The sequence below is a fragment of the Rhodamnia argentea genome, chromosome 2 (genome assembly GCF_020921035.1).
Source record: "Rhodamnia argentea isolate NSW1041297 chromosome 2, ASM2092103v1, whole genome shotgun sequence".
Taxonomy (NCBI): Eukaryota; Viridiplantae; Streptophyta; class Magnoliopsida; order Myrtales; family Myrtaceae; genus Rhodamnia; species Rhodamnia argentea.
This window is the reverse complement of record NC_063151.1, coordinates 23,698,829-23,720,928: the sequence shown is the minus strand read 5'-3', so window position 1 is coordinate 23,720,928 and position 22,100 is coordinate 23,698,829. Positions and strand designations below refer to the sequence as shown.

At 44.4% G+C, this 22,100-nt stretch overlaps 4 protein-coding genes across 9 annotated transcripts; all 4 read right to left on the bottom strand.

Moving 5' to 3' along the window:
* Positions 1 to 1,253: 1,253 nt before the first annotated feature.
* LOC115755474 (RNA-binding protein 24) lies at positions 1,254 to 6,383 on the bottom strand. Of its 4 annotated transcripts, none has more exons than XM_030694885.2 (6): positions 5,864 to 6,383; positions 5,465 to 5,597; positions 4,710 to 4,851; positions 4,054 to 4,090; positions 2,987 to 3,272; positions 1,254 to 2,798 (listed from the first exon to the last, which is right to left on the bottom strand). In XM_030694885.2, the coding sequence occupies exons 1-6, from the start codon at positions 6,044 to 6,046 to the stop codon at positions 2,758 to 2,760; spliced, it is 822 nt and encodes a 273-aa protein (XP_030550745.1). In that variant the 5' UTR covers positions 6,047 to 6,383; the 3' UTR covers positions 1,254 to 2,757. The 4 variants fall into 4 exon arrangements, with proteins under 4 accessions (XP_030550745.1, XP_030550748.1, XP_030550746.1 ...); XM_030694888.2 differs by having other exon boundaries at positions 1,254 to 2,818; positions 5,864 to 6,381; XM_030694886.2 differs by having other exon boundaries at positions 2,987 to 3,266; positions 5,864 to 6,381.
* Positions 6,384 to 9,654: 3,271 nt separating this feature from the next.
* LOC115755486 (DNA repair RAD52-like protein 1, mitochondrial) lies at positions 9,655 to 13,572 on the bottom strand. The gene is made up of 5 exons (XM_030694904.2): positions 13,171 to 13,572; positions 12,955 to 12,992; positions 12,749 to 12,843; positions 9,825 to 9,984; positions 9,655 to 9,746 (listed from the first exon to the last, which is right to left on the bottom strand). Exons 1-4 carry the CDS (start codon positions 13,482 to 13,484, stop codon positions 9,841 to 9,843), a joined length of 591 nt encoding a protein of 196 aa, XP_030550764.1. The 5' UTR covers positions 13,485 to 13,572; the 3' UTR covers positions 9,655 to 9,746; positions 9,825 to 9,840.
* Positions 13,573 to 14,449: 877 nt separating this feature from the next.
* LOC115755484 (GDSL esterase/lipase At1g71250) lies at positions 14,450 to 16,760 on the bottom strand. 3 transcript variants are annotated; one of them, XM_048274578.1, is made up of 6 exons: positions 16,588 to 16,760; positions 16,233 to 16,505; positions 15,932 to 16,059; positions 15,315 to 15,557; positions 14,967 to 15,222; positions 14,450 to 14,861 (listed from the first exon to the last, which is right to left on the bottom strand). In XM_048274578.1, exons 2-6 carry the CDS (start codon positions 16,483 to 16,485, stop codon positions 14,641 to 14,643), a joined length of 1,101 nt encoding a protein of 366 aa, XP_048130535.1. In that variant the 5' UTR covers positions 16,486 to 16,505; positions 16,588 to 16,760; the 3' UTR covers positions 14,450 to 14,640. The 3 variants fall into 3 exon arrangements, with proteins under 3 accessions (XP_048130535.1, XP_048130536.1, XP_048130534.1); XM_048274579.1 differs by having other exon boundaries at positions 16,233 to 16,514; positions 16,602 to 16,760; XM_048274577.1 differs by having other exon boundaries at positions 16,233 to 16,760.
* Positions 16,761 to 18,752: 1,992 nt separating this feature from the next.
* LOC115755483 (protein NRT1/ PTR FAMILY 4.4-like) lies at positions 18,753 to 22,031 on the bottom strand. The gene is made up of 5 exons (XM_030694897.2): positions 21,647 to 22,031; positions 21,133 to 21,350; positions 20,162 to 20,605; positions 19,923 to 20,068; positions 18,753 to 19,801 (listed from the first exon to the last, which is right to left on the bottom strand). The coding sequence occupies exons 1-5, from the start codon at positions 21,798 to 21,800 to the stop codon at positions 18,931 to 18,933; spliced, it is 1,833 nt and encodes a 610-aa protein (XP_030550757.1). The 5' UTR covers positions 21,801 to 22,031; the 3' UTR covers positions 18,753 to 18,930.
* Positions 22,032 to 22,100: the final 69 nt, after the last annotated feature.

The window sequence follows — 22,100 nt, the reverse complement described above, 5'->3', positions numbered from 1 at the left end:
TTAAACTTGACATCAGTAATGATAAATGTTGCTCAATGCTCAATTGGAGCTTCATCTTTTTGGGTCAAGCTTCATTATCAAGATGCTAGTCATACATATAATGCTTATAGATTATGTAAGTGATCAGCGGACTGTCCTTTATCAGTGTGTCCTCATTGATGGCATCGATGCCTTACCTGAGTCGGTAGGATACTCCATGCACTTTGCAGCGACTACATACTATGCTCAAGTGAAGCAGCAGGGTTGGTAATTATATAGTTTGATGCAAAATTAAAGTTCTTCAGTTATTCCATATGTTTCTCTCCTCTTGTGTTCGCAATCCACATGTTCACCTTCAGTGCTGACTTCCCTTTCTACTAATCCCTGCTTGTTTATCACGCATTCTCGCTTGCTGATGGAAAACTTTTTGCGGAGTGCTTCCTTCACCTCTGCCTCTTCTTCATCTGAAGTAGAGTATTTCCGGTCCAAACGGTTTTAGCTGATGCTGCATAGTTCTTGTTAGTTCTTTCCTTTGAAAGGGATGAATTCTAGGCTTCAAAGAGCCAAGGCCATCAGTTCATTCGGCTGGCGGGCCGAAAAGCTCTTCCATGAATCCAGCATAGAGTAGCTGAGGACTATGAAGTTCGGACGGAGGTTTGGACTCACGGCTCCAATAGGATTTGACTTGATTTGACTTTAAGCCTTGTTAGGCCATTAGAGTTGTTTCTTTCTGTCTTTGCCATTTGAGGGTTAAGATGGTTCTAATGGCTTGTCAATAAGTAAAGTAAATTGCGCTCACATGTCGAACTGCATACATCAAATTGAAATATCACTCGTGAATACTTGAATTGTTGTGCTATTGAAGTTGCGAGCACAACCGCCTCCTTAATGACATGCGCCATCGAGTCGCATGATGTGATGCGACAAATGTGGATAAAGAATTTGAATGTGATGGTTACTTCGACAGCACTTGACTAGATGAGATACACATTCACGTTTTGAGCACTTGCTTTTCAACAAATATTACGTTGTTCTATCATTCTTCTCTTTGTTTTCCAGGGCCCATCAAGTTAACCTTCATGTTTGTCTTCCATCTCATGGTTTTCCATCGACCGTGTATGATCCAAGGAAGACGTTCATGCTAGGACTTGATCGTCTGTGAGCTCGGTACTCGTTATGAGTCTCCTCCATTTTAAACTTACTCCCGATGATGACGATATGCCTAGACCTAAGTGTGGATCGATTTGTGAAATCAAAAGAAGTCAACGACCAGGTGTACAAAAGAAACAACATAAAACGCATGAAAGTCTCGATTCAAGGCAATAAACTTAGGAAAGGAGTAGCTGATTCATCCTCATCCAACCTTAGAACGATGGATGAACCACTTATATCCAACATAGCATGCTGGCTAACATTACAATCCAAGCAGTCTCGTAAATACATCAACGACATTATCAAAGGTCCACAGAGAATTAACAACGGAAGTTTGCAGAGAGAGAGAGAGAGAGAGAGAGCTGAGGCGATGGAGAAGATCAACGGAAGAGAGAAAAGAAGAGGGAGAGTGGGGAGTGGGGAGTGTGGAAGGTGGGAGCTTCAATGAGAAAGGATGACGACGATGACGACGACGACTTAAAGTCCTAACCATGGTTGAAACTTGAAAGGGGTGTCAGTGGAGGAGAAAGAACCCAAGGGAAACAAAATATATCCCAATCTGGGTTGCATGCAAAATGCTTTGAGCTCCATCTTCCATTAATGGAGACCTCAAAGTTATGGTCAGTTATTACAAACCCTAAATGCAAAAGGTGAGAAAAATTCCTAATCTAGTCCTTCTACTCGTCTCTACTTTGATGGGGCTTGACCTCCCATGGTTCAACCCCCATTAGTGCTACTGAAAAAAAAAATACAGAAGGTTCCGAGAAAAAAATAACAAAAGATGACTATGTTCCCTTACCCTAAGGGATGATGGTCAATTAGTAGATAGATCATGTGTGAACTCACCATTGATGATGAGGTATTTTAACAAATGCCCGGCTAACTCCTAGTGCTAATTACAGATGTTTTAAGACACTACATGTTAAGACAAACAAAATCTGGGGCCCACCTGGCCCTAAATTTCTTTTTTCCTAAAACTAACCCTTCATTTTGAGAGGTGATTAGTTTCGAGTAATTTGGAGGGATTAGCCAGTTACCTAGCCTAGCCTAAGACTAGTCAAACTTCCAAAAGTGAGGATGGGCTTGCCATTTTGTTTTCTTTTGGTTGGTGAAAAATTTACAGACATTTTAGCTAACCATTTTTGAAGGGTTTCTTACCTTTTTTCCTTTTTCTCTTATTAGCCTCTTTCCCAAGGGCTAAAATGAACCTTCTTATCAGTCAAAGGCTCCCCCAAAGAGCCAAGACTTTGAAAAAAGAAAAGAGCCTTTTTTTTTTCTCCTCCCAACTCTGGGCTATTTCCATAACATAGCTTTGAGTTGGTCATGATGAATCCTCGTTTGCACAAAAAATGCAAGGAGATGATGATGATGATGATGATGATGATGCATGAAACACACTCCAATTCTCTCGGAGGTGATTTTTTGGCCCCGACAGAGGGCTTGGCATGAATGAGATGGCCCGAGAATGCCAAAGGCATGGGCTCATGAGTGTTAGCGAGAGATAGAGAGAGAGAGAGAGAGAGAGAGACACAGAACCATGGTTAGGCTTTAAGGTCTTTGAGGCTTCAGAGAAGGCTGAGCAAAAATGGAAAGAAGACTTGGGACCAAAACGACGACGAGTCCGGTCTAGCGATGTGGTATCGGGGCAGGCAGAGCCATCGTCACGCCTGTGGCACAGCAAAACACACTGTCATAGATATTAGTACCTTTTGTCGACCAAATGACATGAATTATGAAGCTTGAATAGTTAATTTAAGTCGCCAAGAGAGATTGTTTGGTCAGTAGCAACTAGGAAGTAAATTGATTTCAGTTGCCATTATATGAAAAGGAGTTCGGTTATGAGTGCGGTACTAACCTGAATGAAGAGCAGGAGTGGGCGCGAGCGACACAGGGGCTGCATAGTGCTGCGCCGGGTAGCCCGAGGTCGAGTTGATGGCCGAGTAGTGGAAGAGGTGGTGTGGGTACTGGACTCCGTAGTTCTGGCCCGAACTGTAGCCCGACCCTCCGCTGCTCCCTTCCCCAGCGAGATGCAGATACGGGTAAAACGCCGTCGCCGCGCCATTCATGAGCCCACTTGGCCCGGTCCCGTACATCGGGTACTGGGCAGCAGCTCCTCCATACACGCTGTAGTAGCTCTGGACCATTTTTGCACAAACTCCAATGTGTTACTACTTCATTCTTGCACATGCTTGTCACTCTTCATGCAACTGTAAAGTCTAGTGGGCACGTGACATGCAACTCTTTATCTTTCACGACATAGTTTCTTTTTCTTTTGTTTCTTTTTTAGGGTTTTGCTCCCAAATAATTTGTAATATACTATAGTAGCATGTGAGTGAGGCTAAGGGACAAAAGATGCATCGAACATACCAGACAAATTAGATGAAACCACACTTCGTTTCACAAATCGCTGATGGCAAAACTATAGCTCGAAAACCTACTCGAAGAGTCAGTCAAAAAGTGAAGCCAACATCATGTGATTCACTACTAAGAACTTACCACATTATTGCTACAAACCCTACAGTGAGCTGTTTAATTAGGTCATATATCATTTAACTTTCACCCCGGAGCTTTCGGAGAAGATAAAACGAGACCGACAAAAGGAACAGTCCGAGCCTTGGCAAACAACTTTTTTTTTTAATTATTATTCCGTCATTTAATGGTTTATTATCCAGAATAGTAGGGGCAACGTTTCGCGAAAAAGAACCGAAGGGTTACGAATCATGTTATTTATCCAAAATGTAATATCGAACACAGTGACAAAGTAAAGGTGAGGGAACTTAACAAAGTGATTTGTCTCCAGAAAAGATGGTAACGCTGGTTCAAAAGTTAAAAAGAAGAAGAAGAAGAAGGAAGAATCCTATGTAGTTTAGCGTTCAAAACCAGGCAATAAAAGAGAGGAAAAGGGAGAAAGCTCTTACGAACCGTGGGGTAAGTGTAGTCTGGTGAATAGGAGGAGTACCTGAAACCACAAAGCAAGCACAGTTAAGAGGAATATACGACGCGTCACGACTCGCCATTACAGTTCTAATATGCTGCACGGCAATGCTGGAATACGTACATTACGTCTGGAAAGGAACTCCAGATTAAGATAAGAGACCGCAAAGAAGAAACTGATGTCGGGTTCGAGAACAAGAACATGGGTTGGGTTTCTATGAGGGTTTGAACATAAACTGTGTCGCTTGGAGCATGTGTGCATGTCGAAAGCAGACGCTGTCGTGGGACACGTACGTAAAGCCAGCTTAAAAGAGGAACAGCTGAAACACGCTTTGAGAGAGAGAGAGAGAGAGATGAGTGGTTACAGGCAATGATGGAATGGAATAAATATGAGGGTGGTTCCTATTCTTCGGAGTTTGACTGGGGGGAAGAGAGAGAGAGAGAGAGAGCACGATGAAGGATTCCTTGACGTGGGCCCTTCATCTCGCAAGAAGCTTCTTATCTCGATCCATCTCGACCGTCATACCTACGATCGAGATCGATTGAAAACCCAAATGGAGCAACTTCACAAGGTCTAGGATCTTCATCCAGAAACCTGCAACTGCTAGTTTCTAGAGAGAGAGAGAGAGAGAGAGAGAGAGTACCCAGCATAGAGACTATATGGGAAGCCTTGTTGGAGCGCATAATGGGGGAAGGTTGCTGCAGAAGCAAAAGCTGCTCCCACTCCTCCATGAAACCCTCCTGTCTGGAATCCGCTCATTCCCCTCATGTTCCTCCCTCCTCCACCTGCTTACCATCCATCATCATCATCATCATCACCACCACCACCATCAACCAACCCCACCATTTTTACTTCACATCAGTTTTAAATTAATCTGATCAACAGTTAACATTCACTTTCCATAGCTAACAATAACATGCAATAACTCAGGAATAACAAAAATGTTAATGTGGGTTTCTTAGAACTTAGGGGATAAAGAGCTTTGGGATTGCATGGCATATACCGAGCGAGTAAAAACGACGCATTCCCTCTCGTTTGAACAGCTTTCCCTCCTCTCCTTTGTGTTATTTACTTGGGGAATTTCACGTTATAATGCTTTTGTCTATGTCTTCTCTCGCTATTCTCTTGCCAAAACAGCTCAAAGGAAAACCCAAAAAGAAAGCAAAAGAAAACCACCCCCTTAATTTATCATCCAAATACATGGATCAGAATGTAAAAAGCTTTGGCATTACTGATAAGCCCCAAAAGAATAAGAAGAAAGATGGAAAATTCGTGATCACTGAAGGATGGACTAGAAGCAACCATAAAACCCTTAATTAGACAAAGTGGGTCAACAGTGAAAACCCTCATTAAACTTCGGCTAGATCTGATGGAAACCCTTAATGTGTGTAGATGTACCGGTTTTGGGCGTGGAGGGTTTGGATCTTTGGAGGCCAAGGCAAGCAAGATTGCAGTTAGCTCTCCTCCCATCTATCACTGGGGACGCATCCACGCACGCTCTCATCGCAGCTTCTGGCTCTCGAAACGTCACCTGCAAAAAAAAAAAGCTTTGTAAAAGTGGAAAAGAGAAGAGAAGATGTACAAGTAAACAGACAATTCCGGGAAGACATCCATGTTTAAAAACCCCGGGGCTCAAAAGGACTCGTGGAACCATCCATTTCGATGCCGTATGAAGGGTCAAGGACCGGATCTTTCCATCTGTCTCAACTGTTCCAAGATCTAGACCTTCTAGATAGCGCGCGAGCGCGCGCGCACACGGAGGAGATAAAGAAGAAGAAGTAGGAGAAAGAGACATACGAAGCCGTATCCTTTGGACCTTCCGGTGGCCTTATCAGTGATGACGACGGCCTCCAGAATCTCCCCGAACTGTTCAAAGTACTTCTTCATGGTGTCCTTCTGCGTCTCCCAAGCCAGCCCTCCCACAAACACCTTGGTGTACGTGGTGTCCCCGAACTGCCCTGTCAAATTCGCCGGAGTCATCTTCTTCCTTCTTCCACAAGGATCTCTGTGTGCGCGCTACCCCCGCGAAAACGTCAGCAAAAAAAAAAAAAAACAAACTCGGGGCTTCTCCGGCTGTGCCGACACACTACTACGGGTTCAGATCTACGACAGAGAGAGCCCCAATAGATCTCGAGGGATCTTCTCTTTGGATATGGAGGGTGGTGGTACGATCTTGGTGGTGCCGATCCAGATCAGACGATTAGGTCAGATATCAGAACAAGAAGATGTGAGAGAAATCTAGAGAGAGAGAGTGAGAGTGAAAGAGAGAGAAAATGAGAGGGAAGAGAAAGCAAAAGACGGAGGGAGGAAAATAAGAAATAAAGAAACGGAAAAAAGAAAAAGGGAAAGACCATGTCATTTATGAATTATATACACCGCAGTAGCCCCCACTCACCCTTTTACATCCTGGACATCACGTTCTCCCGCCCTCCCCCGCCCACGCCCCCCCATCGCGCGTGGCCGCACGCTTCCCGGGTTCGAGACCGCGTTCCGCGGGCTCACGCGCTCGGCCGCGCGTGGGGGTAGTTCTCGGGCCGAATTATTATGTCCGTCACTCGCTCGCCAGCTTTGTATTATTTCTAGGGTGGGGCCGGCCGAGCGGATTTACCGGTTCACCCTCGCCCCTTGGCGCGAAATTACGAGGCGGCACAGCGGGAAACGCTGTTTCCTTACCAGTGGCAGAAACGGGACGGGGAAGGGTGTGATTTTCTCATTTTTTTTTTCTTTTGTAAGGGGAGGGAGGGAAACCGGGCGCGAAAGTCAAAGGTCAACCTCTCGACCAGTAGTGTTCCCTGGATTCTTCCGAGCCACTGACGCAGTGGTCAAAGGCGGTATTTGCATTTTTCATGCGATAAACAAGTGTCGGCTTCACATTATCGAAACAACGATATCCTTATCCATGGTCGGATATACCCTTTTTATATAGCTAGCGTACAGAATAAAAATCCACAAAATTTGTTACATATAATTTTAATCGAGTGGGTTTTCAGATGAAGTATAAATGGCATCGTCGATTTGAATGGCGAGCATTTATCATGATAAATCGGATGGGATCGTACATGCCACGACGACGTGTTATAAAAAAAAAAAAAAAAAAGAAGAGGTGGAAGAAGCAAAACCGGATTGGCTGCTTTGGACCAACGAAGTTGAAATGGATTGCTTGGGGGAGTTTTAAGATGGTCGTCGTCGTAGCCACTGAATTCAAAAACGGCGGCTTTGTCGGCGAGGACGGATGGGGGGGGGAGGGGAGGGGGAGATTCGTTTGTTGACCGTGTCGGGGAGGGAGCTACATTCTCTGCAAAGCGCCATTATGAAACCCCAACTCTTTTTAACAGTTAACGTCCTCATGGGTTCTTGTGCAAGCTTGTCTTTCTTTAATTGGTGAAAGTGAATATGCTGGGCATGTTACTGGATCTTGTCGTTTTGACCGCCGGGAACATTCGATTCGACTGAGACCGGGGCTCCGTGGTGGCTACCGGGTCTGGCCCCGTCCGGGTTTCTAAGGATCGCCAAAGGCAAAGCCCAGTCCAGCCCACCCGACGAGTAAGGAGATATTCAAAGGCTATTATTGGATAGGGTCCAAAGAGAGAGTGCTCTCTTACCGGGCCAACCCGAATTAATATTGCCCGTTGAATGGACCCGGCGTCGACGATTCTGAAAATTGAATGCGCAGGACCAATCCTCGGAGAGTGTCCTTTGGTCGGACAATCTGTAATGAGTGGCTCTTGCCGGTAGACGGGAGGACGTCAATTCTGTTTACAGTGAAACCTTCTATATGACTGATTCTCTCGCGGCTATAACCCCGTGCGCAAGCGACGTGGGATTCCCAACAACCGACCCGCAAACAACGTGTAAAACAACACAAACGTAGCTTTTAGACGCTACGGTCGGTGACGCAAGGACTAAGAGATATTGACACAAATTATCCTCGAGCTTTCGCGCAATATGCAACGTGGTCCACAAACTCTTAATTTGTTCGACCGTGGTCCCTAAATCATAACTCGACCTGCAGTGTGGGGGTCCTAGGTCATCGAGCATCTTCACGTAATAATAGAGACTCAATTGAATATGCATCAAAAGTCAAAAGATTACATTGAATACATTAAACTAAAATCCAACGACCATTGGAATCACTTTCCTACTATGTCATCGGAGCACCACAAATGAGGATAAAAGATTGGTGGGTTAGTACTTGGTATTGCAGTAAATGGCTGGAGCGAGTCGGGCAAAGAGAGGAGGGAGAGGGGGGGCGCTGCACGTGCACGTGCACGTGGTGTGGGTTGGAAGTGAAGAAGGAGAAGTGGGGTGTGGGTCGGGCACGCCTCGTTGTCTCTGCAGTCAACAATTATTATTCAGCACAGCAGAAGAGAGAGAGAGAGAGAGAGAATGAATCCACGTCGCTTTCTCTGGTCAGAAAAAAAAAGGGGAGGAGACCAGCTGCAGCTGGAGACAGCTTGCTTTGCCTTGCCCTCCTCCCCATCTGCCAGATAAGAAAAAAATGGGGCAACCTCCCCCCCTCCCTCTCCCTCCTGTCCGCTCCATCATCATCAACACGCTTCATCGACGGCCGGCTGGCTATTCCATGCTCGGATCCGTTATTCCTTCATTAGAGCTCGTCCGGTCGAGATCTGGGTTCGAAATCACCGCAGTTCGCAACGGGCGGGCATGGGTGGGACGGCGAAACTGTCGCACCCGATCGCGAATGAGCATTCGCCTCGTCGAGACACGAGAAGAGACCACCTCAATTTTTTTCCATAGATGGGGATGACCATGTATACAGCCTTCGAGAATATTTACTTTTTTTGGGTACTCAAATCGAATTGCCGAACATAATCAATTAAGATTGAGGAGATATCTGGTAGGGTTGCCTTCACGTGCCCCAGTCAGCAGCCTTTTTACGCTGCCACTGCCCTCCCCCTAAAAAAAAAACGAAAAGGAAAAAGAAAACGGAGAACGCTCATCATCCATCCCCATCTTCATCTTTCCCGATATTGCCCTTCACTCGCCACCTTTTCTTCCGGATTGCCACTCCGTCCGGATTGGATCCGGCTTTTGCTTATTTCGTGGGCGTGGTTCATCTTTTGCTTCAGTCCTGTGGGCCAAAGCCCACTGTTCTCTTCACCTCTTTAACAATTGGACCGACGGCAGGACGGACGTTATATTAGGCGTGGATGACAATTTTTCCGACCGACGAGGTTGTACTAATGCCCCCCCAAACTTATGTCCTTTCATTTGACAATCTTCACGGGTGGGCCCAAAAAGGGAAGTTAAAAAAGAAGAAGAAGAAGAAGAAGAAGCTAAATTCCCCGATCCCTCATCTGGCTTATGATCTTCACCTCTGTTAGCAAAATACTTCGTACTTTCATCGTACAGACCGTGAGCTTGCGTGCGTGATTTTCAAAATGCCATACAAACCCTTGTAGCACTTAAAGTCATGCAAGAACTAAATAGGAAGATTACTTCGACTAACATTACTTCGATTTTCTTTTACATCTCCATGTTCCTACATCCCGCACGAACAATGTTAACACGGGATTGGTGCATTAAAGTTAACCCACCACCTAGCCTCCGAAATCTGCTTAGAAGCATATAGAAAATAATGCTTTAACCACAACATGTACCAAAAAGCTCCTTCCTTCCAAACATCACAGAATCTATATCCGGAGCGCGGCCCATCTAACTGACAAAAAATTACTGATGAACCTCCTCTCCTCTCCTCCATCCATAGCAACAAAAGGAGCAAGAAAGCCGTGCGTACCACAGAACCAAGCTCATCACAGCATGTCTTCATGATACAAATGTAGGCCCAGGCCAAAGCGCGCACAAGCTCGACGAAAGGCCATAGCTTCTGCCTTTTGCACAGGATCTCCATAGCCAGCATCGTCCACTGAAGCAGTACCAATTGACTCCCTGTAAATCTGTCCTTACAAAGAAAAAGAAGAGACAAAGAAAGAAGACGAAAGTCAGCTTCTTTCTTCCCATCCAAATTCCTGTTGGAGTCCATGAAAATGACGCATAGACAGAGGTAGGAATCTGTTAAATGCTTTCTCTAAGTAATTTAGTAAGGTCTTTAAAAAGTTTGTTTTATCGACCGAACTTTGCCCTGCCAAAATACATGAATGACAGAATGTGGGAAATGTCCTCCGCATCGCATTACTTAGTCCAAATGGCAAAGGAAGACCATGTAGCAACTTTAATATGAAATAGAAAATGATTCCGAAGATTGAGTTAATTAAATTCCTTCTGAGCAGGTTCAGATTACAAGTTCAAGCAGACTTAAACGTTCTATTCAATCAATGTGTGTTATGCAAAAAGTAGACATTTAAGCACTTCAAAGTACATAAATTGGGAAAACTGAATGATGACGTAAAATTATTAGAACCAACATTGACAGCCGACTAGCTCAATCAGGATAGTCCACACAGATAACTGCTTCCTAAGCAACAACCATATCAGCAGCAACAATTCAGTGTCTGTGGGGTGGACATGATGCTTAGCCTTTTGCTATAATGTCAATTTTTAACAAACGTATATGTAGACTTCTTTATTTCCAACAGAGCTAATTAGAGGAGTACTATCACAATTCCGGAGCTGACCTGAAATCACTAGATTCAAATAAAAAAGCGCTAGAAATTTTCACCAAGTTGCACTCAAATAGATGTCACTAAATCATAAATCAACACATTTGCATGATTTGACATGGTAAGATCCTTACATACAGAATCACAGAATAAAACATAATCCGACTGTAAAACATGAAAGGCGTGATCTGCTTGACAAAAGACGGTTTAAGAGAGCAAATGCCCTGATATAGTACGTTTGCTTTCCACCCCAAGCCAAGATTATTTTCATCCATGCAATCTACTTCAGGAATTATGAGCCAATTGATCATATAATGGTTTCCAACATTTCCAGCATGATCATGATGCTACTATACCCAGAAATGACAAAATTATACTGACCTTTAAAAGCCCGGGACGGTTATCTATTTGGGAAGAGTCATATCCTTACCACATCTAACTTGAATAGCCAGCTTTCTCCCCCTCCCCCTCCTCAGTAACTTATGTCACCATCAAGCCACAAATTGGCAGAAAATGCTAGTGTTCAAAATTAACTTTCCTCTGAAGACACCAGTTACTTTGATCCAAATTAAATACCAGACAAGAAACCTTCTTTACTTTGAACTAAGTTCCTTCAATCAAGTTGGAACATCGTTGGCAGTGATATTTTGGCTATTGTTCAGGAGTTTCATCTTGAGGGAAGCTTTGAAGAGTTTTGCTTTTACCCACTAAACTTGCTGCACAAATCCAAGATTCTGCTGTATAGTTTATAACTTTTGTGTATAATGTGAAGTCAGTGGGATGAAACAAGGAGCAGAAATTATGCAGTAAAAAGATTTAGAAGTCAAAAGGGCTTTTTGCAAAGGTGAAAATGGGAGGATATGGATATGGAGTACAACTTTGGTAAAGGAAGAAGAATGACTGAACCCATAATGAGAAATGAATGTAAGAAGAACCAAAAAAGCAGTACCTAGGGCCTATTTTGCAGAACAATGGGAAGATGGAGAAGTCACTTGCACAACAAAAGCAAAACGGAAGAAAGTGGATCTTTTGAACAACTACAAAATGCTGCTTAAATTTAAGAGTAAATTAAGCAAAACTGCGACAAAGGTGACTACATTGCTTAGATCAGAATCCATCAGCAAGAGAAATTTGGGCAGAAGTCTTGGCATTCAATAACAGACAGAAACAGAAATGGAAATCAACAAAACAAGTCGGGGTAGCCCTGTGGAGGATAATGTGAGAAGAGAGAAAGCTGGTTAAAGTGGCTTGCCCCCTTGTAGCGATGACCAGGAGAACTTTTAAGTCGGGAGATGTGATTCTATGAAACGAGAGATGGCGAAAAACAGGGTATAGAAAACAAAATAGACATATACAATACCATAAAGGACCTTGATAGAACCTCCGAGAAATGGCTCTTAAGATGGTACAACAGCATAAGAGGATCTATATATGACTGACCCTACTTATTGAGAAAAGGCTTTAATACTATCGCGGTTATTGTTGAGAAATGTCCCAAAAACTTCTAATGAATGTGTACTCCTATTAGATTGTACTTGCCAAGAGATCAACTCGACCATAACATAAAAATTTTAAACTGAAATAAACAGTCCATAAAGCAATATACAAGCTCCAAGTGAATAGTGGTGGAATACATTCTGCCAGGGAGGAAGCCAGAGTAAGCTGACAATTATAAGTCTACGATATGACCTGAGAATATGAAGAAACTCATTTTCACGATAATGTTGTAGCGCTAGCACGATACATGACAATGCCTTCTAGCACTAGCACTAGCTTTTAGAAACATATATGCACAAGGCATGGCTAGAGAAACTAAATGGAGTGAAGTCACCCGGGGTGCGTAGGGAGCAAATCTACGCACCCCGGGTACATTTCCCAAGGGTGGTTAACAAAGCTCCAAATGTGTTTAACGTGATTGCTTTGGTTCATTTTATGTGAAATGTGTTAAATCCAACACAAAAGATCAAGAGGACGACATTTTAGGCAGGTGCACTCCACCGTGTATGGTGCACCCTAGAAAAGTGGCACACAACAAACAACAACCTTTGAAGGTCATCCGCTCATAACAATATATGTGAAATGCAGGAAGAGGCAAAAGTACCTCCGCATCAGTCCCGTAAAGCGTCACACGGTAAACAACAGAAACTGACTTGCCATCAGCTGAATAACTGATGCTCCGAACCTCACCAGACCACTCTGCAACATGCAAAGCACATTCAAAATAACAAGTACGAAAGCTTAGAACTTTGGTATGCAACACTCGCCTAAACGAGAAAAGCAGATTGAAATGACAGGTCTTCCGCTTACCCGGTGCATGTAAGTTCATGATTCTATTAACTATATGCCTGCAAAGAAACGCAAAGAAGGACCGTGAGCCCACTAAGAAACCCAGAATCCAATCGATTCTGTTGCATTCTATTCTAAACCGGATGGGAAAAAAAGAAATTTCCACAAATCACAAAGAAAACAAGAACCCAATTCACTGATCGGCACTCAGAGAGAGAGAGAGAGAGAGAGAGAGACCAAGGGATGTATTTGATGGAGATGCCATCTTCGAGGCGAACTCTAACGAGAGAATCGGGAACTCGCTTGTTGAGTTCTTTGAGTATCTCGGAGAGCGGCCTGCCGATTCCAGAGGTGGGTACGGCGTCATCGCACTCCTCGACTCTCTCGGTCTCTGCCTCTCTGTCTCGGTTAGAAGAAGAAGACGAAGACTTGGCCGCGAATGTGCGGGAACGAGCTCGAAGTTGCTGGGGAAGGAGGGGTTTCACGGGAGAAGAGGAACGAAGTGAGTTTCTGAGGGATCTCATCACAAAACCGGCCATGGTCAAACGCATTCGGAGAGCGAGAGAGAGAGAGAGCGCTTTTCCGAGGTTTATGCCATTGTCGAGGGACTTTGAAGACTGTCTGAGAATGAAAATACGAACAAGACTGCTCCAACTTCCAAGTCCAAGGAAGGATGTTAAAAATAATTTTTTTTAGGAAATCCACGTCAGACTCTACAAAAATTTTAAATTCGATTAATTTGGTCTTCTAGGAGTCTACTCTTCACAGTAGTTTGCACCAAATAAGGGCCTATTTGATTATTTTCGTCGCTGAAAATGAGTACTAAATTTTTTGTTTGGGGATTACTTAGAACAAAAAATCAAATGTCATTAATTACTTGCCTAGTATGGACGTGTGAACATAATTGGTAGATTTTAGCAATAGAATTAGAGACATTCTCTGAATGTCATTGTGAATTATTCGATGGTAAAATGAACTAAGCAACACATATTTTTTTTTATAAGTTAGGTGGATCTTCGACTTTTCTTGATCAATTAGGCCGAAAGTTGTTAATTTTATCAAATTTCTCATTTTACAAATCGATCATGAGCGAGACATAACTGCGTTTAATTTGATAATGTATTTTATTAGTTCCTTTGACAAAATAGATAGAATCCCATCATATGAAACGATTGGTGTCTATTATGGGGGACCGTTTTGAGTTGAATAGTCGAGTCCAGTGAATGTTACAGATGCATGTACAAAGTACATGTGAGAAAATCTCATGAGGTAATTGATCGATCTTCAATATCGTTTGCTTTATTACATCGTGCTTCCGTAAAGAGCAATCTCTAATTTCGAAATTTCGGAAAGTTCATCCTTTTGAATTTCAAAACCAACGTGCAACTTGCGACTTCAATGAATTTACCCTCTACAGCTTTTTAACTTCTGTAAAAAAAAATTCCCATAAATTTGTTTAATCCGTGTAATCTCTCCAAACTCGGACGTTCCTTGTAGGACAAGCGTAAAACTGCAATGCTGGAAGCAAATAATAACTCGATGTTGTGTGCTTCAGGGGATATGGATTTTCTGTAGCCAACAGTGAACATGCGTTGATCTAATCGAAGAGGATTGGCGTTTGAGTTTTGGGAAAACACCACAGATTTGCACATATGCTAAGTAAAGAACACACACAAGCAGAGAACCCAGAAAGCCAAATGAGCTGCACTAGAGCTGAGCCAGTTGCTGGATGTTGATCGGGTAAGAGTCCGACGGCGGGCCATAGAAAGCCCTCTGGGCGAGCACCGAAGTGGCAGCCTGCGTCAGGTGATACGCATCCCAGAACACGTGCTGATTCCGGTCGGTGCACGGCGCAATCAGTGGAGTGCACGTTATTTCGCCTTGGTTCTTTCCTATTCCGCAGCATGCCCTGTCCACGACGCTGAACCCTGTGCGTTCATAGACATTCCCTTTTAGTTGATCCGACGATGAAGATGGTGCTGGTTCAGAGAAACCGTGAGGGTCGCGTAAGTGAAGTTTTCGATGGCTCTTACCGAATGTGGCGGGATTGTTTAGGATGTCGCCCAAGGTGCTGTAGGTGTTCCCATAGACAAAGATTGAGCCGGGGTGGTTGCTGTTCAGCTGCTGCACGAGCGACCTGAGCCCCTCATTGAAGGTCCCGAGCATCTGGTTCACAGAGTCGACGCATCGGTCTTGGGGGGCTTGGCCGGTGGCCCTCTGGTTCGGGATGCAGCCGAGCGGTGGGATTCCTGCTAGGAAGAACTTCCTCAGTCCTACACTGTTCAGTGCCTGCGAGAATCAGAAACACAAAGGACTCACCATGTGACTTCTCATCTAACATCCTGATGGAAACCCAGACAAGAAAATTAAACCAAAGTTACCAGAATCTGTCGAGCGTAACGGTTGAGAAGGAGGTTCGCGAACTGTGGGGGAGTGTAACTGTAGCTGGAAGAGTACATGGGAGGCAAGAGGTAGTTGTTGATGTAGTCATTGCTTCCGATGACCACGACGGCGATGGATCTAGCGAGGTAATGGCTCAAAGACGTTCCGGGCAGCAGGGTCCTCAGTTGATTCAGGGTGTCCTCAAAGTTCAGAACTTGCTGGCTCAGGCTGTACCTCTCTCCCTGCATTTCGCATGTGAAAAAGAAACAGATCCAGTCAAATGGACGGAAGTACATCCAATGAAAATGGGAGAGTTCTCCTGCGTTTATGATGAAGATGGAAGCATATCTCCCAGGCACATCCCCAAATCTTTCGTTTTACTATCCGAATTGGAATGATAACTAAGTAGAATTCCCGTGAATTCCCTAATAATCTCGACATAAAGGGTCATGATACACGAAAGCCGTCGTGAATGCTAGATGGCGAGGCCAAATAAAAACATGCCCCCGCCCGTGTTTCTTTCTTTGCACTAGCCATGGTCCTCTATTTTCCAGAGATCGTTGCTTATTCAATTGATCAACAGACGCAAGAAGTTAAAAAATGGAAATTTCGTTACATAGTGTTGGCCTGTCTCGTCGAGTATGCCTGCTGCGGCAGATGCATAATTTACTCCCCCTAGGATTTTCGCTCCAGTTGTAGACGGATCGGCATAAGCCGGAGGACTCGGCAAACCCAGCAGGTCTCCTGTCAAATAGGAATCGGTTAAAGAAGAACATACATATGAATCTTTCTCGACTGAGAAAAAAGCATGGGATTCATTAGACTTAGTTGTTCTGCTTCTGCATGCGGTGCATTTTAAATATACTGATCTATCTGTGCAAGCACAAAAGTCGAGAGAGACGTAGAGAGGTGTTTACCGAGCATGTCGGCGATGTTCTTCCCATTGGAAAATCTGCCAGAAGGTCCTCCAGGGTAATCAATACCATAAGGAGGGTAATTGCATTTGGCATAGGAGTTGAGGTAATTGTTGTTCCCGACATCAACTACCGAGTCCCCGAAGACATGCATCGCCGGCACTTGCTGCGATCCTAGAGCCACGTTCACGCACTGCACGATCGAAACCATCAGTAGCAGAGCAACAAGCCATGGACTCTCACTGAACCCCATCATTTTTTTTTCTCTTTTCCTTGCTGTGAAAACTGTGATGTTTAAGGCACTTTTAAAAGATGGAAACAGGAGATAATGATGAAGAACGGAAGATAAGAACTGCACCATTTATTGAGTACCAAAACGGCTGTGCTTGCAGCGTGTCTTTTTTGTGCGAGCAAAGCCTTGCAATGTCGCTTTTGGTCACGCCTTTTGTGCAGGATTTGGGCTGCACTTCCTCACCGGCCGTTTGGCCTTGGTTCTTTCTTCTTAATGACGGTTCTCATCAGCAACTTTGGTTTCTTTCATCTTCTGTGTCCTAAACCAGATATAGGAGAACCGTGGTCATCCGTTCAAATCTCACGAACCGCGTGACGACGGCTTTGGGTCAGGTCCATCTGCACTGACTAAAGACCTGAACTTAACCGGCTCACAAACCCTTACAAGGTGTTTCATGAATCTTCCTTTTTTCTCCTACTGGATGGGCTTGAACAAGCCTAAGCTAGGAGGAAACTGCTCTTTCAAGGCAGTAGACTGTAGTTTGTGCAAGCCTCTTGGTTGTTTAGCAATCAAGTTATATTGGTTAGCAGAGAAGTAGACCTGTTAAACGGGTAGTTTAGGTCAGTCATAAATAGTTCCATCCAAATTGACCCATTAACCTATTTATGACCCCTTTATAAGCTAGGCAAATTTTTGACACATATCCAACCCGACACTTCCATATTTAATCCAATCTAAGAAAATTTATTTTTTGTAATTTTTGCGTAAATGACATTACTAAATCATTGTGGACGATTTTTATAATTTCAAAAAATCTAATTTTCCATTTTAAATATTTTTTTTAAAAATTGGATTTTTTATGTTGATTTTTTTTTCCCTTCTAAGACAAGCGAGGGCCACCCTCGCAGGTCGCCGGCGAGGGTCGCGATCCTCGCCCAAGCCGCCACTAGGCAAGGGCCACGGCCCTCGTTGGCGTCATAGGAAAAATAAGGTAAAATAAAGAAAACAAGAAAAGAAAAACTAGCCACGTCCCTCACTGGCTTTGAAGGAAAAATAAAGTAAAAGAAAGAAAAAAACTAAAAAATGATTAAAAAAAAATGTTAAAGAGTTGTAAATGGGTTTAAAGACATCTTATTGGCACAACTAATAACATTGATAAGCTAAATGGGTTGTAATGGGTTTGAAAAAACTCATTTACAACTCATGTATACTTAGGCCTATAATTCAAACCCATTAACAATCCATTTATTAAAATTTGACTAAATCATATATGACCTGTCTCATTAAGCATGGGTTAGAAATGGATTTCCAATCCATTTTGACACCTCTAAAGAAGTAATATTCCTAATGAGTATGGTTTGAGATTTCTACGGGCTTAATATTACCATCATCTTTCGATGTCTCTTGGTTAGATTGTTAATCTCAATTGCTTTCCAAAGTTCTTCTCATAACTCCTTAGAAACCAGAGTTTGCAACTTGTTTTAACTTCGGAATCTCGACTCCGCGACTCGCATGGTTCAACCTACAAGTTCTCTTCTGGCCATCTTGACTCTAGAGGTACTACAAACGGTCCAGACACCCGGTTATCTGCTTGAAGGAAGATCTCGACCACCTATATTTCGCATGCTCCTCGCTCCTCGGATATCTGAAAACACATCATAAAAGAGCCATACCTTCGTAGTATCATTCGACGCCTCTCTTTTTCCTTAACCTTGAGCAAGAGAAAAGGCAGCGACGGGGGCAGGACAAAAGCATGGGCCAGACATTTCTTAGCGGGGACGCAAGAAGCCCATTTACCCAAGTAAGATTAAGATCACAGCGTTTCCAAGCCACACTTTCCAACCTTTTGGAATTGATTATCTTATCTGAACATTTCAATCCTGGGGCGACAGAATGCCCACAAGCAAACTTTATATGCCACATTGATTCATGACCCAACATCATGATCAACGTTAGATTCGCCCTCAAAATCAAAAAGGTTTCCTTTTAGGACAATGTGAAAAGGCACGGACACAGCACCAAGCCACAGCACAAACCCCCACCACTCAGCCTGCCCTGCTTTTTCATCCAAAGAAAGACAATGACAACAGGGGAGGAACATATATATAAACATATTGGTCGTAAAGACACGGTGCGAGCTTTGGTGAATTACTTGAACCATGATGGTACTTTGTGTTGTGGGATTAGACCTAACTTCCTCGCGATCGCCTCGCCGACATGGGGGACCCCTCGTGTCCGCCACGTTCGGTGCATTGTTGATTTCCGGGATGAGAATAAGGGAGGAAGACAGAAAATGGGGCCGTCATTGATCTAGCCAGACAGTGCCGTAGTTCCCAAAAACAGAAGTAATCACTCTGTATTGCTAGCTTTCAGTAAGTGATCGGTAAGATTACCTAGTCAACTGGATTGACAAAGTTAAACGCAATCCCGGGTCTAATTAGAGCAATATATGATCAGGCTCTTTCGTGTTCAGATGGGTTGATCAGGTTGCGGTCTTCCTCCGATATGGGATTTGGTTGGTGGTGTGGAAGATGATGGAGATGGATTGTAAGAGTACCATGAAGAGCAGAAGAGGTAGCTGAGGAAGTTGATGAAGCTTAGTGCAGCCAATAACCAGTAAAAGAGGTCAAGCCTGTCCTTGTTGAGGTCATTGTCACCGAGCCACCCACCAACAGAGGATGATGAAGTTGAGGTGATCTTGTTGACCACTGAGACCAGGAGTGAGCTCAGATAGAACCCGAATGAGTAGGAGCAGTAAGTCATGGCGGTCAAAAAGGATTGCATCCCCTCGACCGACTGCTTGTAGAAGAACTCGATGAGCCCGACCGCAGTGAACATCTCCGAGAGCCCAAATATGAGGAACTGCGGGGCTATCCAGAATATGGAGAGAGTCTCGTGACGCTGCAGTTTCGAGTCCCTCCTCTTCTTCTCGACCAGCGCTGCCGAGACCATTGAGAAGCTCGCGACGAAGAGCCCAATCCCGACTCTTTGGAGCGGGGAGATCCCTGAGTCCCTCCCGGTCAGGCGACGGGCGACGGGGACGAACACAGTCTCATACAGCGGGACGACCACGATGAGCATGAGGTAAGGGATGGCCTGCAGGGACGCTGGGGGCACATGGAAGTGGTCCGTGATTCGGGTGTCCATGGAACTCCCCTGTTGGACCGAGAACGTCTGGAGCTGCGCTAGGATGGTATTGAAGATGATGGTGCAGGCAAAGATCGGGATGACCGAGATAATGATCTTCACCTGCTCTACTTGCCCGACGGTGCATAGTTTCCACGGGCTCTCGCTGTCCTTAGCTCCATCCTGTATTCTGATGCAGGCCTTGTCTAGGAATCTGCAGTTCAATCATGGTTACAAACTGCCTTGTACGCATCATTTCAAAGTGAAATATGTGGCAAAAGCAGAAAGTCGCCCAAGATTCCATTAAAATGCGGTTTGAATAGTTTGAGCGCTACCTGAACTTTTCGGTGTGGCTGAGATTGCAGCTCTCGGCAGCAGCAGGGGGAACCTGATTCTTAGATTCAGTGATTTTGTTCCCATGAAGCATGCCTGCATTTGAAGGACAGATTTGTTTTCTCTTTGTGATTGCAGCCACAAAAACCTGAGCACAGGCAACAACATATGCACAGAATTTACACACGTCAATCCGAAAATAGTAATTCGTGAAAGGCGAAAGCGAAAGACTACTACTCACTTGGGCTATCGGGATGAAGATGCTTCCGCGAGGAGGCGTGTTCTTGTAAAACAGGGCTCCCGAGATCAGGCTGACCATCCCGACCACCATGGCGGCGGCAGACACGCCGAATCCGACATCCATCCCGGATTCCGTCTGGACCCAGACGAGGACGGTGAGGGCGATAAGCTCCCCTGTGCAGAAGGCGAAGTAAGCGGTGTTGAAGTAGGTGGAGAGCCTCCTGGACTGCTTGGAGTCCTCCCTCCTGAACTGGTCAGCGCCATGGGAGATGATGTTGGGCTTCAAGCAGCCACTCCCAAGCGCCACCAAGCAGAGGGACACATAGAAGATGAGAGCCCTGTAGCCACTTGCCTCCTCGCAATGGGGCCCTCGGGCATCATTCATGTTGCATCTTGGTGGCCTCAGTGGCTGGAGATGTGCTTGGATGGACAGCAGTACAAATCCCTGCATGTCCAATTCAGAAAACCATGGTGTTTTTCACCATTATTCGTAGGGGTTGACCCTTCACTTTTCAGAATATTTCTGATCCATAGCATAGTCTTTATTTAGGTTTATTAAAGAATTGTGAAAACTTCTGAGTGTAAGGTCATCATTGAATAAGATAATTATGTCTAATTCCACACTAATTGCACATTCTCCACATTCTTGAACTGCCGCAATTAGTGGGCTGCTCCTTTAATTAAAAGTAATTTTCTTCCCTAAGCAAAGCGGTTGCTGTCCAACGTGCATCGTGCCGTGGATAGATTTAAGAGCTGCTAAAGCATAGATTTTTCCCTGTTACATAAAACTAAAACCATGGGCTGGAAAAAGAAGCAATAGGCAAACAAATGGAAGTGCAGCAGTAGGCACTGAGCTTTTTGCTTCTGCATAGGATCAAGACACCAGGAAAACAGAAGAAACATATGGAGGAACAGAGATGGATGACTCCAGGAGAGAAAGCAATTGGGTTCGTGGAAAGAGGATCGACTCACGGAGAGCTCGACGAAGCCGAAGACGAGCATGGTCCAGAAGCTTCCAAGGTAGGAGTCGGAGAGGAAGCCGCCGAGGAGGGAGAGGAGGAACACGGTGCCGATGAAGTTGGTGACGATGTTGGCGGATTTGGACAGAGGGAAGTGCATGTCGTTGAACACATACGTTATCAGATTGTTCCCGACCCCGGCAATCGCCATCATCTCGAACGCTTGGAGACCTGTTTGTGATCATCAACCACGCACCGTAGCCAACCAACAAAACTCTTTCAAACTATCAAACATGCTTCATGCTTATAAACTTCGTTCAAAGCAAAGCAAAGCAAGTGAATGAAACCCCACTAGCTTATTTGCTGACAGAAGGAAGTGATCACTTCTAAATTCAACAGTAATAACTTTGCGTCCATCCCCAACACCTTATATAGTGGCTTGAGAGCGAAAAGCTTATGAAAAACAGAGTTTAGCATAAACAAGGCGGAGCATTTAATCTTTGAAGCTACATGAGAGAGAGCGAGACCGAGAACGAAAACGGCGGCAGTCATTCCACCATGCGTGTTGGCTCGGCAAGGTCGACCTCTCCAATCCACAGACACCTGGTGATGGGGAATCTGATCGCCATCTCCGATTTCAGAGGTCGAATTTACTTCCAAATTCCTGCTTGTCTTCTCCATGGCTTACCCTCACTCAGTCTCAGGACTCTCTTTGTGCCAAGCTTATGTTTTGTCTGTCTGTTTGAGTGTGTTATATATATATAGCTTGGCAAGCAAATACTGCTTTATGGAATTTCTTCGACGCGCAATGAGGATCACTATGCCAATCTTCTAAAGCCCACCAAAAGCTGGAGAACTCATACCTATCTTTTTCTTTTGTGAAATGGAGGGGCAATGTCACAGCACAAGTGGCACACAGGCCCTTCATTTTATAATGCATTCTACTGTTGAAACATACCCTCTTCTTCTTTCCCTTTTCTC

What these genes read in the sequence shown, in the direction of transcription:
- LOC115755474 (XM_030694885.2), bottom strand. Translation starts at nt 6,046, where the DNA reads ATGACTCCGGCGAATTTGACAGGGCAGTTCGGGGACACCACGTACACC. An exon ending in ACCCTCCACGCCCAAAACCG is followed by an intron (nt 4,852 to 5,464) that starts GTACATCTACAC and finishes GATGGTAAGCAG; the next exon opens with GTGGAGGAGGGAGGAACATG. An exon ending in CAGACTACACTTACCCCACG is followed by an intron (nt 3,273 to 4,053) that starts GTTCGTAAGAGC and finishes TGTGCAAAAATG; the next exon opens with GTCCAGAGCTACTACAGCGT.
- LOC115755486 (XM_030694904.2), bottom strand. Translation starts at nt 13,484, where the DNA reads ATGCGTTTGACCATGGCCGGTTTTGTGATGAGATCCCTCAGAAACTCA. An exon ending in TCCATCAAATACATCCCTTG is followed by an intron (nt 12,993 to 13,170) that starts GTCTCTCTCTCT and finishes GTTTCTTTGCAG; the next exon opens with GCATATAGTTAATAGAATCA. An exon ending in CATGAACTTACATGCACCGG is followed by an intron (nt 12,844 to 12,954) that starts GTAAGCGGAAGA and finishes TGCATGTTGCAG; the next exon opens with AGTGGTCTGGTGAGGTTCGG.
- LOC115755484 (XM_048274577.1), bottom strand. Translation starts at nt 16,590, where the DNA reads ATGGTGCAGTTCTTATCTTCCGTTCTTCATCATTATCTCCTGTTTCCA. An exon ending in GAACATCGCCGACATGCTCG is followed by an intron (nt 16,060 to 16,232) that starts GTAAACACCTCT and finishes CCTATTTGACAG; the next exon opens with GAGACCTGCTGGGTTTGCCG. An exon ending in GTTACGCTCGACAGATTCTG is followed by an intron (nt 15,223 to 15,314) that starts GTAACTTTGGTT and finishes TGATTCTCGCAG; the next exon opens with GCACTGAACAGTGTAGGACT.
- LOC115755483 (XM_030694897.2), bottom strand. Translation starts at nt 21,800, where the DNA reads ATGGAGAAGACAAGCAGGAATTTGGAAGTAAATTCGACCTCTGAAATC. An exon ending in TGCCGCCGTTTTCGTTCTCG is followed by an intron (nt 21,351 to 21,646) that starts GTCTCGCTCTCT and finishes GATCACAAACAG; the next exon opens with GTCTCCAAGCGTTCGAGATG. An exon ending in AGCCACACCGAAAAGTTCAG is followed by an intron (nt 19,802 to 19,922) that starts GTAGCGCTCAAA and finishes ATTGAACTGCAG; the next exon opens with ATTCCTAGACAAGGCCTGCA.